The sequence below is a fragment of the Mauremys mutica genome, chromosome 12 (genome assembly GCF_020497125.1).
Source record: "Mauremys mutica isolate MM-2020 ecotype Southern chromosome 12, ASM2049712v1, whole genome shotgun sequence".
In the NCBI taxonomy this organism is placed as follows: Eukaryota; Metazoa; Chordata; order Testudines; family Geoemydidae; genus Mauremys; species Mauremys mutica.
Genome location: NC_059083.1, coordinates 23,704,818 through 23,724,894, shown reverse-complemented (window position 1 = coordinate 23,724,894; position 20,077 = coordinate 23,704,818). Strand labels below are relative to the sequence as shown.

The 20,077-nt window shown below is 44.7% G+C and overlaps 2 protein-coding genes across 2 annotated transcripts in view; both read right to left on the bottom strand.

The window, feature by feature from the left end:
• LOC123344891 (butyrophilin subfamily 3 member A2-like) overlaps positions 1-20,077 on the bottom strand; it is a 188,937-nt gene that overhangs the window by 6,367 nt on the left and 162,493 nt on the right. The window contains exon 8 of the mRNA XM_044981386.1: positions 1,155-1,175. Coding sequence (XP_044837321.1) covers positions 1,155-1,175 — 21 coding nt within the window. The remainder of the gene's footprint in view (positions 1-1,154; positions 1,176-20,077) is intronic.
• LOC123344899 (butyrophilin subfamily 1 member A1-like) lies at positions 2,536-14,550 on the bottom strand. The gene is made up of 5 exons (XM_044981400.1): positions 14,353-14,550; positions 11,170-11,280; positions 5,406-5,753; positions 4,000-4,281; positions 2,536-2,740 (listed from the first exon to the last, which is right to left on the bottom strand). Exons 1-5 carry the CDS (start codon positions 14,426-14,428, stop codon positions 2,577-2,579), a joined length of 981 nt encoding a protein of 326 aa, XP_044837335.1. The 5' UTR covers positions 14,429-14,550; the 3' UTR covers positions 2,536-2,576.

The following is a 20,077-nucleotide window of genomic DNA, read 5'->3' as shown; positions in this document are numbered from 1 at the left end:
TGGGGTGTGGCTACACAGCAACTGAATACCTCCAATTGACCCATGTCAGCTAAGCAGGCTCACAAGACATGGGCTGGGGGCCTGTAAAATTGGGGTGTAGATGTTTGGGCTCATTTTGTGTCTACACTAGAGTAAAGTATCAAAAAATAACTAATTATCTGCATGGACGTAGTTTTGAAAGTTTTGAATTCCCTAGGGGATTAGGGCCAGCTTTTTAAAGATATATAGGTTGCTAACTCCCATTGATTTCAATTGCCATTCGGTGTCCAAATACCTTTAAAAAGCTGCCCTTAGAACCCATTCTCACTTCCTTGCATATTACATGTTCCCATTCACTTTGCTGGGAGCATTCGGTGTGCGCACGGAATGTAATATCGGCCCCTAAAATTATCAACATTGTTCTGTTAGGGATGTGACTTGTGCATTTAGTGTTGGATCCTACACTCATTGAAATCAAAGGCACAGCTCTAATCAATGGTAGTGGTGCAGGATCAGGGCATTCATGTTTTTCTCATTTAAAAAATAAAACATGAGGAGACAAATTTGTACAAAGTTTTCCTTGTTGGAGAAAAGGGCACAACACTTAATGATTTCTGTATCAGGTTTCCCTAAAAACAAAATCCCAGAAATAAATATAAAGTATCATTAAGAACATTTTTCTCTTGGATATACAGTTGTCTGAGTTTTGTGAAAGTTGAACATTGTGTATAACTTTTTATATTACTGGGGGTGGGGGGTGGGGTGGGGCAGGGAGTGGGGAATTTATCAGGCTTTATTTCATCCCAATTTCTTTTTAACATTAAATGAAAAAATAAACAACTCCTCCTCAAATATAATTACACACAAGATTCATTTTGGACCAAATTATTTACTTGTCTGATGAGGCAAGAGGACATTTGAGGGCACAAAGTCCTCCTGGTCCCCCATGTCATGGTGTCTCCAGCACCATGGGGATTTTACCCTCAGAGAAGATACATTTCAAAGAACATTTTCTTTCTGATTTCCTCTTACCCTCATTAGCAATACATTATCACTGATATTTCATGTGATTTTCAAATTGATCTCTCTTTAATAATAATCATCATAACTAATAATAAATAAAACAGCAAACAATTTAATGGAAAAGGTTCTATGTGGAGAAAAAGTGAACTTACTGATTTGTCCAAGATGTTTCCCTAAAGAAACGAAATAAAGCAAACAGATGTAAATATAAGTTATTTAAGAATATTTTCCATTAATGCAGATATAAAGGAGTGTTTTCATTATATGAATGCCTGGCCCCTAAATACCAACATTTCATTCATGTTTTATTAACCATCTGGCCACACAAGTGTTAAGTATCCAACTGTAACTGACTATTTACAATTCTGGAAGGATTTAGAATTCTGAAAGTTTTTAATTAGTTATGGAATTAAGGTCTGATTTTTCAAGGCATTTAGGAACCTCGCTCCCACTGATTTCAGTGAGAGTTAGCTGACCATATACCTTTAAAAATCTGGCCATTAGAGCCCAATTCTGCTTCCTTGTATTATCTCTCACATACCCATTGGCTTTGCTTGTAGCTCTGGGGGTGCAGACTGGAATTTCTGGCACTCAAAATATCAACATTATTGTTTTAGCGATATGACTTGTGCGTTCAGTGCTTAATCCTATACTCATTGAAGTCAATGGCAAAGCTCTAACTGATGTTAGTGATGCAGTATCTGGGTTTTTATCTTTTTCTGGTTAAAAATCTCCTCCCCAAAATTTTATAAATAAACAAAGAAATGTCCTTATGAGGAGACAAATGTGTAGAAAAGTTTTACTTGTTGCAGGAAAGAGCACAACATTTACAGATTTCTATATCCCATTCCATTAAAAATAAACAGAAATAAATATAAATTCTTATTAGGAGCATTTTTGCCTTGGTTATACAGTTGTCTGCATTTCGTGACAGTTGCACAGTGATTATACAATTCATGAGCCTTTGATGGGTTTCATGTTCTCAGCACCAGGAGAAAACGTTTTCCCTTCTCCATCACTGACTTCCTATTCCTCACCATTGTCAGAACTCAGAGCTCATGTCTATTCAGACCCCTCTTTTCTACTGTGTATATTTTTTTAATATTACCTATTGAGGTGAAATTTGTCAGGCTTTGTCTCATTCCAATTTCTTTTTAACATTAAATGAAATCACAGACAACTGCTCCCAAAATAAAATTATAGGGACCCAGCTCTGTACAAAATATTTACTGATCAGAGGAGGGAAAGGGACACTAACTAATTCCCACAGTCCATGGGGACTGAGGAGGGAATAACTGCACAGTTGGGTGGAAGTGGTCAGAAAAGAGTGATGTGTGGAGAAGGTTTTGGATCAATCTTGCCTCCACACCTTCCCCAAATGCTCCATTCAGCTTAACTGAGGCAGTTCTGGGGGAGAAATATTCTGTGCCTGTACAGGGCTGGTGCAGATCACTGCCTGCTGGAGCAAATGGGAACCTCAGTAATGTTTCCTTCCCTGTGCTGCTCTGGGGAGCACAGTGCAGGTCGGTGCTTCCCCTGCTTGGCCTAGTGTAAAATTTCATTCTTCCCTTTTTTCATTTATTAGAAGAAAATTTCTTGTTAATTTCACTAAATTTTCCCCTGTGATGTTTACCTTTTATTTTAAATAGATAAACAGTGAGGACAATGAAACCAAACAAAACTGGGAGAATCACACTCAGAGCCACCATCCATGGATTCACTCTTGGGAAAAAGAAATCTGAAAAATAAACCCCACAGGATTTGCATTAGTTGGGAAGCAGGAACACCAGTTTTTTCTCTGTTGCATGTAACTACATAATTAGTCCCCAGCAGGACGTATGTGAGATAAGAGTGAAAACATGACCCCCTCTATACTACACAAAAGACCAAAACCTGATTGTAAAAATTACTCCAACCAGCACAGCTTTAGCTCTGATTAACCTGTGAATGAACAGGCCTGGTTTGATTCATGGTATTCAGAGCTTCGTTGAGTTCAGGAGCAAATTCTCTGCTCACAAAACTGCACTGACTTCAGTGGAGTTATGGCAGCAAACAATTTGGTCCTCACTGTTCAGCAGCATTCAGAAATTGCAGGAGTAATTAGAATATTTTGGTGAGTCACTAAAATTTCCCCAATTATTTTGATGAATCATAATTGCAATTAATCCAAACATTAAGTGCTGAAAATTGATTAATCTTCTTTTGCCATTCTTGTGTTTACAGCATTTAAATCATCTAGCCAGGGTGGGCATTTCAAACATGCCTCAGGCCTTCTCCACACAGGATCTGTGCACTGGTTTAGTGAAATTGGTGTAACACTCATGCAGTCATTGTTACACTGATTCCACAGCTGACCACATAACAGGACTGCCCCAATTTAACTAAACTGATTGACAAAACTTTAAATTGTAAATCAGCTGAATAGTGTCCTTTCTCCATTTAGTACAAATCAGTAAGGAACTACTTAAGCTAAATACATAGGACACTCTGAAACTGAAATAAGAGCATTCAGACAAGGGGTTTCATCAATAACTCAGTAGATAATCAGTGCAGCTTGTGTGTGTAAATAAAGGCAAAGTGAGCTATGAGCACAACTCCCATTGAATGTTAACAGAAACAAGCCCACATCATTTGGTGACATTTCACTTATTGAAAAGGTAGCAAACAAACTATAGGGTAAAAATTCACAAATCACTGTGATGAAGTTAAGTTTTTATTTCTTCTCAAAATCATACTCTTTTTTTTAAAGTAAGAGTTTCAGGAGTATCAGAGTTAAGATTAAATTTACATGAAACCCAAAATTCTGACAACTCTGAATCTGCAAAATTAAGGCAGATTGCCTGAGTTGAGACCTGTTAAGGTGCCAGTTTCTGAACTTCTTTGTTTTTATGTAGGTTGTAAAATATGCACAACAGATGCTTCAGTTCTTTGTTTCCTATGTTTTGTTTTGTTTCTGCTGAAGGTGATTTCAGCGTGTGGGTTTAGCTGGTAACTGACCTGCTATATAAACTGTTGATTCCTTTTCTTGATTGAGAACGGTGTTCCTGATCCAACAGGACAGGTTCTGGTTTGAACGTTCTTTTATAATAATAGAATTTTCTGTTTCAAACAGGCCACTATCCCCTAGGGATTTTGCTTCAGAGAGAGATGGTAATTCTTGCCCACTGGGATCTCTCCATAGCACCTTGGGCTCTGGGTACCACCCAGCCGACTGACAAACTACCCGGATCCCGCCATCCTGGTGACTCTCCACAGAGATGACAGGATTGGAGCCCAAAGCTAGAAGAAAATTACATAAATATGTGATAAATCAATGGGGTAACTTAACAGCTAAAAGGATGAGTGAGAGATTGTGGATCCCTTACTCCCACTGGAGATCACTTGATCATGTAGAAGGGATCAATGAACACTGGAATTTCTGAATTCCCAATATGCAGGGAGACAGGAGAAGATGTGAACAAATATTTAAAATAATTTCACTGAATAAGTGAGAGATATTGTCCTCTCCACCCAAGAGCAATGGAGCATTGAACACATTTGGAAATCTGGACACTTCATTTAAATACCTAGTGGGATACGAATTTTTCAAAAAGCCAGTTTTTAGTATATTGGATAAACATTTTGTTTGTTTTCTTTTTAAACAAACAAACAAACAAACAAATCTAACTGGCTCCATGGTTCCTGTGTCAGAGCAGCAGGGGACAAACGCTCGGCCTCATCCACTAGCAGTAAATACATAATGTCTCCCCCCCTCACCACCATCTTTATGTGGCCTCAGCCAATCAGAAAGCTGCAACTGACTTTGACTGTACCCCAACTAACTACCTGCAGTGACCACGTCAGAAGGCCCTATAAACCTGGCAGTCCCACCTTAGCCACACCTCATAATGACTGCAGAGAAATTGGAAGACCACGGGCTGTCCACACTTGAAAGGCTACAGCAGCACAGCTTCACCACTGTGGTGCTTCAGTGGAGACACTGGGTTGACAGAAGAATTCTTCTATTGACCCCAGCGTTGCCTGCATGGGGACTAGGGTCAACTTAGTTTTGTCACTCATGGGGAGTGTATTTTTCACACCCCTGAGAGACATAGTTAAGCTGACCTACTTTTCTAGTATAAACCAGGCCTATATTTGTCTAGACATCTTTTCCCTCCTTTTGAAGTCAGCCAAAAACATCTTTTGGGCAAGGAAATCTCTTGACCATTCTGAAAATGTCTTTAATAAAACGTTGGGAAAGTTTTCAGCATATTTTCCAAAGTGTATGAACGTGGTCGTGTGCTGAAATCTAGTCTCACTGCGTTACTCTAAAATAATTCACAAGTTGCTAGTCACAGTTGTTTCAGTAGAAAAGAACAAAAACTGCAGCCCAGACTAAGATAATACAGACAAGAGCTGCTGACCTGCTACCTTCAGTTCCAATGGGGCTTCTTCATAAAAAGAACTATCTTGAACAAAACAGTTGTATTGTCCTTCATCTGAGCGTCTGATATTAACAATTCGCAAGGAAACATTCCCATCCGTGATGCCAGCTTTCAAAAGCTCTGTCCTTCCATGGTAGTCTGGCATCTGGTTCTCATATTGATCCTTCCTATGCTGATACAGGTGCACAAATGAAAAGAACTCAGATCGGAACCATCTCACCTCCATGTTCACAGCGCTCATCCTGGGGGACAGGTGACAGGGTAACAAAATGGCCTCACCCACAATGGCAGTGACAGGGTGACCAGGACCGGTCACCCTGAACTGGGCTGTGAAATACACCAAAGCAAAAAGAGAACAAGATTAAAGGGGAAAAATATATATATTCATGACTGATTAAATAGGTTCAAACTTTCCAAAATTCAGCATGAGGCAGACACCTGGCATGCAAATTTTCAACCTGAATATTTGAAATTTGGAAAAGTTACAAGCAACTGAAAAGGGCATTTATAGTAGAAAGTGACAGGCCAGTTCAGGTAGGGGTGTCATTGATAACTCCCCTTATATTAAAATGACATGCCACAGAGCCATTTCAGTGCCCCATGAACGGACAGGGTGACCTGAGCATATACACTGTGTACCTGAGCTCTGTGATCTGTTCCGGCCTTCAGTATATTTCTGATGTGATTCTCATTGTTGGTTTTAATATGAGAAGGATGAAAAGATGAAATCCTGACTCCATTGAAGTCAATGGAGATCTCTTAGGATTTAATACTAGTGTTTTGGGATCCAGCCTCTTTGGATACCACCTCTCACTTCATATAACACAATTTTCCTCCTGTGCCCCCCTCCTGCTGTTTTTAGTGGGCCTGGGTCATGGCTAGGACATTTTCAGTAAAGAATCTTCAGCTCAGGGACTCACTTCCTGCCTTGGCCTCACTGAGCTTGAGGCCCGGCTCCCTTGGTGTTTGAGAAAGGATTGGGTCACAGAGGATGCAAGCACGTGAAGTAGGATGCTCAATGTGACCCAAGGTTCCCAGGGCAGCCCACACTGGAAATGCCAAGGGCAGGGCAGGCTGCAAAAAGGAGAGCAGGTTCTCCCAAAACTGATCATTTACATTATAATTAGATTCACCAAACAGTCACAAAACCCTGTTCCCGATCCCCCACACTGGTTATCTAGAAAAGAAATCAACAGCCCCCTTTACTGCATTCCAGTCTCTGGCTCCCCATCAATGAACAGGTTCAGTACAGTAAGAAGTTACTTAAAACTCTGTTCACTTTACAAAATGTTCTTCTGATTTCCCCAAAAGGCCAGCCACATTACCAGATCAATTCTAGCTTGAGTCTTTCCCAAAATACCATGCTGCCAGCCAATCCTTTAGTATCTAAAACTAAAGGTTTTTTAATTTAAAAAAAGGAAAGAAAGAGAAGAGAGTTGTTAAATGGTCAAAGCAATCAGATACATACATACATACTTCAGAGTCCACATATAAGGTTCTTAGCAGCACTGGTGAGTTTCCTAACTTGTAAAGTCCCTCTGGAACACATCCACAGCTTGGATGGGTCTGCCAGCCATTTGGCCAAAGCATCAGTTTGCATAGAAGTTATACCAGAGGTGAGAAGCAGGATTGAAGATAAAATGGAGAAGATGTAGCTGCCTTTTTATATCCCTTTCCATGTGGCTTGTACATTTGTTGTCCCAAACACAGGCTCCCAGCACATGGGTATGGAAAGGTATTTGGAGTCCCCTGGCCATAGTCATGTCCCTACATGTCGTGCTGACTCATAGGCAGAGCCCCTGGTTCATTGTGCCCCTGATTGCCCTTGATGGGCCATCAAACAAGCTGGATAGTGCTGATGCTGGGTCTGCCTGGGTGTGTCACCCAGATGCACAGCACAATTTCGAGACAAAAATATACCACACGTATCTATAACTTATGATCCAAAGATGATACATACCTGTAAACTTGATCATATTTAGCAAATCATAACGTTTCCACTGATGCCTTACATGGCATATCTTGTATATGATTTATTGTGCTTTTGTAATATTGTTATCAATGATATTTTAAATGGTCACCCATATTCCATACCACATCACACTCAGATACTGTTGGAACCCAACTAAAGGAGTTCTTTGAGTGAAAACAGGGGCCTGGTGAAATTGTCTGGGCATATGCCAAACCTCCATAGGGGGGGCCTAGTGAATGCAACTACTGGGGAAAAGGTCCTGCCCCAAAACACAGTTAACATTGGAAAGTTTAAGTGAAGGGGTCCAAAAACTGGCAGTCCAACAGGAGGAGATGCTGCAAGTGGTGACTGAGTTGATGAAAGAAAAAAATCCCATTAGTATGTCAAAATATCCAAAGGCACTGGGATCACCGAAGATCCCCACTGAAGGATGAGCTGGGAAGGCATATTTGTTACACTTGTGAAAGGCCAGGGCATGCTAGCTGAGAATGTCCACTGAGAAGGAGAGCAGAGTCCCAGGCACTCAAAACCAATGTGGCACCAGGAGTGAGTGGTCCATCTACAGTAGAAGGCCAAGCAGTGGCAGAAGGATTCCTAAGCATGTCCACGGTGGAAAATCACTCTACATACAGTGTTGAATGTGGGCAGTGCCAGCATATCTAGTGACTTCTGTAAGCGAGCATTTGGAGACTGTCTAACAGCTGAAGTATGTATAGCAGGGGTGAAGACCAGATGTTTGTTAGAATACTGGCTCAGAAGTCACCACCATTACTGAGTCACATTTTCAAAAATATTTGAAGGACAAGGAGCTGACCATGCACAGCACACAATTTGTACATCTAACAGTAGTTAATAGACTGGCAATCCCAGTGGTTAGGTGCCTTGAAGCAGACAAAGTACATGAGCCAGACACTGCCAGGAAAATGCATCTTCATCCTGAAACACAAAGCCTCTGAAGGGAGCCATATGGAAGGAGGAGTCCCAGGGATTCTAGGAATGAACAACATTAGTGAGCTGAAGGAGCTACTCTTGCTAGGAGAAGGAACCAGGGGGATGAACTGTCATGAACAATCTATGAAGAATGCTGTTCTGAGTAGAGTACTGGCTCGAGTGGAGAGGCAGAGTCATTCCCTGATCCCCACAAGGTGGACTGGAAATGTTAAAGTGGGCAGAAAATGGGAGACCATTATTCCTCCTTGGAGATGGAAGATCCTTGAGGAACGCTGCAGGGTACCAGGAAATACCAATGAATATTGAGTGCTGGTACTAGAGACTACATCTGGGCCATGCCTACCTAATGGACTCCAGTCAGCTAATGTACTGACTAGTGTCATCAAACCAGTGAGTCTTCTAAACTCGAGCGTGAAGGCTGTGGAGTTGCATCCTCGGAACAGAATGGCAGAGGTACACCAGCCTGAGGAGGTGATCCCTCAGGTGACGATGACATGTGAGAAGAATCGAAATGAGCTGCAGGTGACAAGAAGGGAGAATGGAGAACAAGTTACCTTTCCTCAGGAAAGATGTGGTGGGAGACTGACAGTTCCAGTTCAAGCAGAGCTCAAGGGGCTGGTTCCTGAACAAGTGGCTAACTTAAGGGTGTTGCCAGAGAAGCATCAAGAACTCCTTTCTATGACTGAGGTGACCAATTTCGATGACCGGGTCAAAGGTGTCCATGACAACCCAAAGACAGCCAGCGAAGCTGCTCTCAGTACAGCTAAAGACACAGCCCAAAGTAGGAAAAGGACTTATGATCACAAGTACAATGGGGCTCTCATCAGACCTGGTGGCTGTGCACCAGTTTGTACCCATAGATGCCGAGGACTTAATAAAATACAGAAGTGGTAGGCGAGTACCTGCATTGTAGTCTCTCAGAACAATCCTGAGCTGCCAGTTTACACTATCCAGCCTGAGTGAGGAGGTCCTGAAAGAGTAGTGCATAAGGACCAGCTAAAATATCGCCTTTTAGTCAGGGACCATAGAAGGCATAGATCAGTGTGCCCCAAGGAGACTGAAACCAGTTGAGGGATGGTTCTAGTCCCACAAACGGAATACCGAGGGGAACAGAGTGGAGAAAACCCAAACCCTAACAAGAATGGCCAGATCCCTCAAATTGACCTGGTGTTACCAGGGGACAGAGAAATAAAAATTGTGGGTCATGAATTGTGGGTCATGACTGTCTGAAGACAGTCCCAGAGAACTACTAAGGGTGTACTGCCTGTTACATTTAGAGATAAGTATGTTATTGATTCTATGTAGTGTTTTAATGAATATTATCCTGTATAGTAGGAAAAAGTAGACATAGAATGTTAAATATGTTGAATGTTCTTTTGTTAATTTTTTATATGACATGATGTTGGTATATGTTGCAAATATGGGGCCCAGATGTACTGGTGTGAATGTTGTGGCTATAGTGGCAGAATTTTAGCAAGGGGGAATGTAAGAGGATTTTTGGCCCCTTACTAAAACTCAGTGAGGGTTTTTTGGTTGGCTGGCTCCCAGTATCAAAAGGAAGGGAAGGGTTGGTGGGAAATCAGGACCTTGAGACTGACAGTCCCCAGGAGCAATGGGGAGAGGCCAACGCTCCAGGTCAGCCTGATTGACAGGTGGGAAGGCCAAGGAGGGAGTCAGGTGGCCAAGGGAGTCCCATTCTCCATCTGAGCTGGAATTCCTGGGACAGGCAGAGTGGGGCTGAGCTAAGGAGAGAGCAGGGGCCCAAGCTGATCTGGAGAGCAGAGCTGTGCCAGCCAGAGAGACCCAGAGAAGCAGCCCAGGGAGCAGGTCAGTGCTCGGGGCACAGCTGCAGATGCAGCCCAGAGAGCAGAGCTGTGCTGGGAGCAGGGCTGCAGCAACCAGAGCCAGAGAAGCAGCCCAGAGGGTTGGAGGCAGAGCAGCAGCAGCACAGAGGAGAATGAAACTGGGAGCTCGAGTAATCTGGAATCGGGTTCAGTGAGCAGCTAGGGCCAGCAGGGGGAGAGGGGGACCCTGGGCAGAGGGCCTACGCAGGGAGACCCCACCAATCAACAGTCCTTGCAGGCCAGATTGGGAGGGGGATCATAATCCCAGTGGGCTGATGTTGGGAAGAAGGGTCCTGCCACCTAGAGTCTGAAGGTGTGTGGCTGCCACCAGCGCAAGTGTCCAACCCGCAGCATCCCTGCAGCACAGCCAGTGTGAGGAACAGATGGTGAACTTCCCTTACAGATGGCTGGTTGTGATGTTCCCTGCCACAGAGCAGGGTGATGTGCTTTCCTTCAACCTTTCCCAGTTTTCCTTATGTTTTTAAAACTGATTGCTGTCTAATAAATTGTATTTGCTTTAAACTGTATGTAATGATCAGTGGGTCAGGGAAGTGTCCAGTGCAGAGAGAACACCTCGGAGTGGGGACATCCTAGCCCTTGCCCTGAGTGATCACGACAAGGTTGGGGTCAAGCCCCCCACCAGGAAGCCTGGGCCCAGCCTTGTTGGGGTTACAAGGACTCTGCCACACAGTAGAGTGGAAGGGAAGTCCTCGGGGTCAGGCAAGGCCTCTGAGTAAAAGGAATGGGAGCGAGGTCTCAGATCCTTTCACTAGCCCATTTCACTGGGATCGCGTAGAAGCCAGGAAAGTTCCCCCACAATAGTGGGGCCATTTTCCCACTTACACTGATCTTGCTGTGTGTTTAAATGTATACACTATGAGTAGTTACATTGACTTTGAGTGAAGCATGTTGTTAAGACACTTCAGGAGCTTAAATAAATCCTCTAAGAAGCAGCAAACATGGGGCGGATTCCTACCTGATTCCATCTTGCGAACATAACAAGTAAGGAAGAAAACAAGAGGGAGAGGGGAGCTGGCTCTGGAGCTGTGGCAGAATGAGAGAACCTTCATCTTCACTGTAACTTGATCTAGACAGGAAGAAGGAGGAAAAAATGTACCATAGTGAGCATAAGACCAATTAACATTAAATCATTAAAGTCAAGCATTAAAGAGGGCACAGTAAATAAAAAAGGAATAAATACATTATTAAGTGAACTCTTTCATATTATGGAGTTAAAACAGACATTGCATTAAAATAGAAGTCTGATTTTGTCCCATCCCTATAAAATCCCTTTAAATAAAAGGCAGATCGGTGTAAAAGTTGGTAGTAATTCCATCAATGGAGAAAAATTTTCAATGAATGAGAAACAGTGTGTGTGCCAGGCCACCCAGATGATTCAGGGGGCCTGGGGCAAAGCAATTTCGGGGGCCCCTTCCATAAAAAAAGTTGCAAAACTATAGAACACTATATTCTTGTGGGGGGCCCTGTAGGGCCCAGGGCCTGGAGCAAATTGCCCCATTTGCCCCCTGCCCCACCCCGCTCCCCGGGCGACTGTGTGTGTGTGTATGAGAGAGAGAGAGAGACAGAGAGAGAGAGAGACAGAGAAATATTCCTGGGTTTTTTACCCATTTATTTTCTTTCAGCGTATCAGAGGCAAAATTATTCAGTTCCATAAATAGTTATTAAGTAACAGGGATGACAGACAAAGATGCTCCCCATACAGTTAGATCTGCAAAAGTTTGTAACTTACTTTACAAAACAGAAATATACACTTAGTTAATTCATAGCATATCTCCCTTTGAATTCATTGAGAGCAGGATCAGGTCCAGTTTTACTGAATAAAACATAGCTTACAAGAAGTGGAAGATTGGACAAATAACCAGGGAGGAGTATAAAAGTATTGCTCAGGCATGCAGGAGTGAAATTAGGAAGGCCAAATCACACTTGGAGTTGTAGCTAGCCGGAGATGTTAGGAGTAACAAGAAGGGTTTCTTCAGGTATGTTAGCAACAAGAAGAAAGTCAAGGAAAGTGTGGGCCCCTTGCTGAATGAGGGAGGGAACCCAGTGACAGAGGATGTGGAGAAAGCTAGTGTACTCAATGCTTTTTTTGCCTCTGTCTTCACAGACAAGGTCAGCTCCCAGACAGCTGCACTCTGCAGCACGGTAAGGGGAGAAGGTGACCAGCTCTCTGTGGAGAAAGATGTAGTTCGGGACTATTTAGAAAAGCTGGACGAGCACAAATCCATGGGGCCGGATGTGCTGCATCCGGGGGTGCTAAAGGAGTTGGCCAATGAGATTGCAGAGCCATTGGCCATTATCTTTGAAAAATCATGGCGATCGGGGGAGGTCCTGGATGACTGGAAAAAAGCTAATGTAGTGCCCATCTTTAAAAAAGGGAAGAAGGAAGATCCAGGGAACTACAGGCCAGTTAGTCTCACCTCAGTCCCTGGAAAAATCATGGAGCAATTCCTCAAGGAATCAATTTTGAACCACTTAAAGGAGGGGAAAGTGATCAGGAACAGTCAGCATGGATTCACCAAGGGCAAGTCATGCCTGACTAACCTAATTGCCTTCTATGATGAGATAACCGGCTCTGTGGATGAGGGGAAAGCAGTGGATGTGCTATTTCTGGACTTTAGCAAAGCTTTTGATACAGTCTCCCACAGTATTCTTGCCAGCAAGTTAAAGAAGTATGGGCTGGATGAATGGACGGTAAGGTGGATAGAAAACTGGCTAGATGGTCGGGCTCAACGGGTAGTGATAAATGGTTCCATGTCTAGTTGGCAGCCGGTATCAAGTGGAGTGCCCCAAGGGTCAGTGCTGGGGCCGGTTTTGTTCAATATCTTCATTAACGATCTGGAGGATGGTGTGGACTGCACCCTCAGCAAGTTTGCAGATGACACTAAACTGGGAGGAGTGGTTGATACGCTGGAGGGTAGGGATAGGATACAGAGGGACCTAGACAAATTAGAGGATTGGGCCAAAAGAAATATGATGAGGTTCAACAAGGACAAGTGCAGAGTCCTGCACTTAGGACGGCAGAATCCCATGCACTGCTACAGACTAGGGACCGAATGGCTAGGCAGCAGTTCTGCAGAAAAGGACCTAGGGGTTACGGTGGACGAAAAGCTGAATATGAGTCAGCAGTGTGCCCTTGTTGCCAAGAAGGCTAATGGCATTTTGAGTTGTATAAGTGTTCAGTTTTGGGCCCCACACTACAAGAAGGATGTGGATAAATTGGAGAGAGTCCAGCGGAGGGCAACAAAAATGATTAGGGGGCTGGAGCACATGACTTATGAGGAGAGGCTGAGGGAACTGGGATTGTTTAGCCTGCAGAAGAGAAGAATGAGGGGGGATTTGATAGCTGCTTTCAACTACCTTAAAGGGGGTTCCAAGGAGGATGGATCTAGACTGTTCTCAGTGGTAGAAGATGACAGAACAAGGAGTAATGGTCTCAAGTTGCAGAGGGGGAGGTTTAGGTTGGACATTAGGAAAAACTTTTTCACTAGTAGGGTGGTGAGGAACTGGAATGCGTTACCTAGGGAGGTGGTGGAATCTCCTTCCTTAGAGGTCTTTAAGGTCAGGCTTGACAAAGCCCTGAATGGGATGATTTAGTTGGGTTTGGTCCTGCTTTGAGCAGGGGGTTGGACTAGATGACCTCCTGAGGTCCCTTCCAACCCTGAGATTCTATGATTCTATGATTCTATGATCAAAGAAATAGATTCTTAACTCAAATAACCAGAATAGTATGGAGTTACATTACAATGAAAGCAGCACAGAATCCTGTGGCACCTTATAGACTAACAGACGTTTTAGAGCATGAGCTTTCATGGTGAATACCCACTTCATCGACGAAGTGGGTATTCACCCACGAAAGCTCATGCTCCAAAACGTCTGTTAGTCTATAAGGTGCCACAGGATTTTTTGCTGCTTTTACAGATCCAGACTAACATGGCTACCCCTCTGATACATTACAATGAAAGGAGAGGGGAAAATAGCTCATATATCATGTTGAATATAAAGTTCAAAAGCAAAGTTTACACATTTATCCTGAGATTATTGGATCATTTTGCAGTTAATAATTCACACAGGGAATAAATGTCTACTAGGAGCTATCAAAGAGCAATGAGATGGCATTCAAGTGACAGAACTCACCTACCTGATGAATCCTGGAAATCAGCTTTGGAACAGTTTTGAGCTCTCCCTAGTATTCCGTGGTTTTCTAAAATCCTCATCCGTTCTCCTCCAGTTAGTTTGCATTGCCAATGACTATTTAGGTTGCAAAATGAATTCTTAATAAAAAATTACAGAAACAAAAAACTGAATCCTGGTCTTTCCTTCCATATTTCTGCTAAAATGGTGTTCATTCTTTGTTGGACACCGAAGTGAAATGTATCTCTCTTGATGCCTTCACTAAGATGGAAGGTGAAAGTAGAAAAATAACTGGAATGCTGTGGTGATTTCAATCCCTCCCTATTACATCCTCATCACAGTTTGGGAAGCAAGCAAGGAAGAAAGAAGCGCAGCTAGGGAGCCAGTGTTGGTGGCAGCAGACTCAGATTTTGAAGGGCCCCAATCTGGCTGAAGGCAATGAGAATTTCCAAGAGGCTCAGCTTCTTGCTCCTTGAGAATTGCTCAGTATTATCAGCGTAATCATTATATTTTCCATCTCATCCTCCAAATGGAAACACCCTCTTTAATTACTTCAGTAATAAACAACCTTTGTCCTGCTACACTGAAGTTTCTGGTGAAGCCAGTGTCTTTATCACTGTAAGGTCCGAAGGTTAAAGCCCAGCCGAGCTCTGTTCTCAGATAAGAGTCTAACCTGGATCAAAGAGCTTTAACTGATTCTAAGTTCTGATCGGCCAGTAGACACAGTGCTCTCCTGGCAGGGGTGAAAGTAACTTAAAGGACTTACCTTACCCGAAGCCTTGAGTAGGGGGCATGGCCTCAGCCAGAAGAGGCGGGGCCTTTAAATACCTGGGCCATTTAAATCAAGATTTAAAGGCTTCAGGGCTCCGGCTGTGATAGTGCGACTGGGAGCCCCGGGCCCTTTAAATCAACCCCGGAGCGACCAGCTGAAAAGGCGTCTGGGAACCCCAGAGCTCAGGGGTGATTTAAAGGGCCCGGGGCTCTGGCCACCGCTACCACAGCAGAGCCACAAACTCTTTAAATCAGGGACGGAGCCCCAGGGGGTCCCAGCTGCCGCTGCTACCCCAGGGCTCAGGTGGAAATTTAAAGGGCCTGGGGCTCTGCTGCGGTAGCCAGAGCCCCAAGCCCTTTCAATTGTCAGCCTGGGGAAGCCAGTCTAGTCTGGCACAACATACAGGCTCTTGCTGGGATGCCGTACCAGTCCGTACCGGCTTACTTTCACCTCTGTCTCCTGGTCTAAGTCATCACCACAGGTTACTGAACTCCTGACTCACAACCTTCCATGTGCTTGTTCCTTTACAAGTGGTCAGTGCACTAATGGGGTCAGACTGAGACAATCACAGGGCAATATTTTTAGAGGGACATGTAAGAGTTTGCCATCACATGAACAAGACTTGGCTGTATTTTAAAAAAGCCTTACTGAGGGCACAGGAACAAACCATCCTGAAGTGCAGAAAGAATAGCAAATATGGCAGGCGACCAGCTTGGCTTAACAGTGAAATCTTAGGTGAGCTTAAACTCAAAAAGGAAGCTCACAAGAAGTGGAAACTTGGACAGGTGACTAGGGAGGAGTATAAAAATATTGCTAGAGCATGCAGGGGTGTAATCAGGAAGACCAAGGCACAATTGGAGTTGCAGCTAGCAAGGGATGTGAAGGGTAACAAGAAGGGTTTCTACAGGTATGTTAGCAACAAGAAGAAGATCAGGGAAATTGTGGGACCCTTACTGAATGGGAGAGGCAACATAATGACAGATTATGTGGAAAAAGCTGAAGTACTCGATTCTATTTTTGCCTTGGTCTTCACAGACAAGTTCAGCTCCCAGACTGCTGCACTGGGCAACAGAGTATGGGGAGGAGGTGTGATGTTATTGACACAAACTGGGATCATATAGATCATTGTTGCAACCAAGGTCCTGTAGTGGCACCAAATCTTGTATAAAGGGAGCCAAATAAGGTGTCTAAGACAAGATTATGGTTTGCTGATTATGATTATGCTATCTTGAATTTAAAGTTATAAGTAGTGGCTCTTTACTGTCTGTATTTCAAACTTGTGCTATGCTTCTGGGTGACACCCCAGACAGTTTGGCATCAGCACTGCTTGGCCTGCTTGCTGGCCCACTAAGGACCATCAGCTGTACAAGTGACCCATTGAAAGAAGGCAGATACACCTTGTGACTCAGCAAGCTATGCAGGGACATGTCTATGGATGGAACGCTAAGGTTTTTTCTTACCATGTGCTGGAATGATTGTCTTTGGAACAAAGAAAGCAAGGCCACATGACAAGAGACTATAAAAAGCTGCTGCAGCTCCTCCATCTTGTCTTCAATCCTGCTTCTGACCTCTGGAGGGACTTTGCTACAAACTGAAGCTCTGAACAAAGGACTGAATGACCCATCCCAGCGGGGGATATACTCCAGAGTCTTGATTTGAACCTGCAGTTTTTTCTATCACTGCTACAAGCCTGAACCAAGAACTTTGCCATTACTGTATGTAATGCAAGCGGCGACTTCGCGCTCAGGCCCAGGGAGGCAGAGGCAGAGCGGAGATGAGCTGGAGCGGGGAGCAGTTCCCCTGTGCACCCCACCGGGTTGCCTGCTGCGGGCAGCCCCCCCACACACATACACTCACCAGCAGCGGCTGGAAGCGGAGTAGCCTGGCCCCAGCCTGCTCCGCTTCTGTTGCCTGGGCCCCAGCTGTGTCGCAGGGGGCGGGGGGGGGGAGGAGATTGGGGAAAGGTCCCTCCTCCCCACCCCCTCACCAGCAGTAGTGGGAAGCAGAGCAGCCCAGCCCATCCAGCTCCACTTTGCCAGCTCTCAGCCACAGTGCTCCACTTCCCCCTGCAGGTGAGTGCGGGGAGGTTGGGGAAAGGACGCTCTCCCCACTCACCGGCGGCGAGAAGTGGAGAGCCGCGGCTGGGAGCTGGAGGAGTAGAGCTGGCTGGGGCCAGGCTGCTCCACTTCCGCTGGTGCCAGTGAGTGCGGGAGGACTTCCCCCAAGTCCCCTACCCTGAGCAACACGGCTGAGGCTGGGGCGAGGGAAACAGGGCGGGCTGCTCCCCGTCTCCCGCCAATCCCCTGCTGGGCCACTCTGGGTCTGCGGGGCCCCCAAAAGTGCCCCCCACAGCTCCTGCCTCCCAGACCCTCCGGGTCTTTGGTGGCGGGACCTTCAGTGTCACCAAAGAAACCCGGAGTGAGTGAAGGGCCCACCACCGAAGACCCGAAGACCCCTGTTCCTGCCACCTGGCTATGCTAATGCTTATGACCCTAGCAAAGCAGACAAGCACTGTTTGCTGGAGCAGAGAAACACCACTGTTAACTCCAAGTTGAAATTCAAGGATCAGACTTATTTCAGCCCAGGCACAGAGCGCCACACTCCTGTGATCAATTGGGGTAAAACAATCCAGTGAATTGGCTGCCTTACACAAACAAAGGCAAAACCTTAAATCTCAGTGCACTCTTTTTATACCCAAGCTGACCCCCTAATTTTATCAACACCCCTCCACTGATTTGTTGTATAACAATTAATAATATTGATGACGAAATATGAAAGTCCGCATCACACACTAGATCATATAACATGTTTATCTGCTTACCAATAATAGCAAAGCAATTGATATTATCTGACAGAGACTTTCCTTGTTTACCCTGTGCATGTCTGGCAGGTCCCCGTGACCTCTGCTTTGCCCTGCACCCAAATCAGGACCATTTGGGCTGTTCCAAACACCGAATAGCAAGGATATTGAGTAAGTCGAGAGGGCTTCATTTTCACTCCTTCCCAAAAGAGTTAATCAAAGGTCTTCTTGACTCCATTAAATCAGGCCACCATTGCTTATATAATGCTTATTCATTGGCTTGTATATTACACCTCTACCCCAATATAACGCAACCCGATATAACACGAATTCAGATATAATGTGGTAAATTAGCACTCCAGGAGTGCGGGAGGCTGCGCTCCAGCAGATCAAAGCAAGTTCAATATAGCGCGGTTTCACCTATAACGCGGTAAGATTTTTTGGCTCCCGAGGACAGCGTTATATTGGGGTAGAGGTGTACTAGTGGGCTTCGTTTGCACTCCTTCCCAAAAGGGCTAATCAAAGGTTTTCTTGATCCCACTAAATCAGGCCAACATTGCTTATATAATGCTTATTCATTGGCTTGTATATTACTAGCCAGTATCTGATCCTTTACACACACTAAATGAAACATAATTATTATCCCTGCAGTCAAAAGTGCTGAAACCTTTCAAAAAGAGTAAAGCTGAGTCGGAGCCTCTCCACCCAGGGTCAACAGCCTGACCCCTGCCACCTGGAGCTGACAGCCTGAGCCCCGCTATGTGGGGCTGACAGCACAAGCCCTGATGCCTGGAGCTGAACACAAAGTCTTGCTGTATGGGGCTGATATCACAGACGTCATGTAAAATCACAGACTCCATGACGTGCAGGACCCACTTGTAGCCTTGGTTACTGCAATATTTTTTGTAATCTCTCAACCCCTCCACCCTTTCCTAACCTTTGACACCCAATTTGAGAAACACTGGCCTAGTGGTTAGCACACTCTCCTGAGAAGTGAGGGACTCTTGTTCAAATACTTTCTCCCTTTCAGGTGTGACGCCAGCAAACCCAGCACCAGTTTACGCCAAGGCCCCTAGGCCTCACTGAAAATGCCTGGCTGGAACTCAGTCTGGCTCACCTGTGTGTTAGTTTTGTTAAAATAGGGATTTGATTTATGAAAATCTGTTAGATTTTACGAAATGCTTGTGAGTAGCTGCCTGCGTTAACTTCATTTATATCTGTATCCCTCATTATATGGAAATAGTTAAATGTTTTCTCAGTAACTAATAAAGTATTTGCTGTAAAACTGTAAACTCAGTGAGGAGGGAAGCATCACCAAGGGCGAAACATTAGATTACCACAAGAGGTGTCATCTCCTCTCCAACAAAAAAGGTCCATAGACACCAGACAAACCATAATGGAACATCAGTGGAAAAAGGACTTTGTTGATTGCTCCCCGCACACCCATGAAGAGGAGATGTGCACAAATCCTCATACCATCGGCTTGACCTCTGGGGGGAAGGGAATAAAATCCTTGTCAAAAAGAAATTGTTTTCTCTAGGATGCTTGAATTCTGAGGGGTGAAGATTTCTAAGCATAAGCAAGAGCTCCCCAGGGCTTGGCCTGGGTTAGCCCTAAAGTACATATGGTGCTTGCATATTACAGCAGCTTCCATTAGACACATTTGTGCACACATGTTTACCTGCTTTAACCTTGTAAAAAATGCTCATATTTCTTTTCTTAGGGCATGGCTACACTTCCGAGTTTGAGCGCATTAAAGCAGCCCTGGGCACCCTAACTCATGACATGTCACACTGGCAAGGCACGCAGAGCACCCGGATTCCACGGCTGGAGTGCTTCTGGTAATCCATCTTGACAAGAAGCATAATGCTTGCTGCGCCCCGGCTGGAGTGACATGGCGCCACTGTGGACACCCTGGTCTGTTAATATGCTCTGATCGGACTCCAAAAGTGTCCCAAAATGACTCTTCTAGCCATCACTTTGAACTCTATTGCCCTGCCCTCAGGTGACCAACCATCAGACCCGCCCTTTAAATTCTCTGAGAATTTTGAAAATCCCCTTCCTGTTTGCTCAGCCAGGCGTGGGGTGCTCTCAGCGAATCTTTCCAGGTGACCATGCCTCCACGCTCCAGTTGATCCCCAGTATGGAGCAATGGCGAGG

What these genes read in the sequence shown, in the direction of transcription:
- LOC123344899 (XM_044981400.1), bottom strand. Translation starts at nt 14,428, where the DNA reads ATGAGGATTTTAGAAAACCACGGAATACTAGGGAGAGCTCAAAACTGT. An exon ending in TGATTTCCAGGATTCATCAG is followed by an intron (nt 11,281 to 14,352) that starts GTAGGTGAGTTC and finishes CTTCCTGTCTAG; the next exon opens with ATCAAGTTACAGTGAAGATG. An exon ending in ATCAACAGTTTATATAGCAG is followed by an intron (nt 2,741 to 3,999) that starts GTCAGTTACCAG and finishes TTTATTTTTCAG; the next exon opens with ATTTCTTTTTCCCAAGAGTG.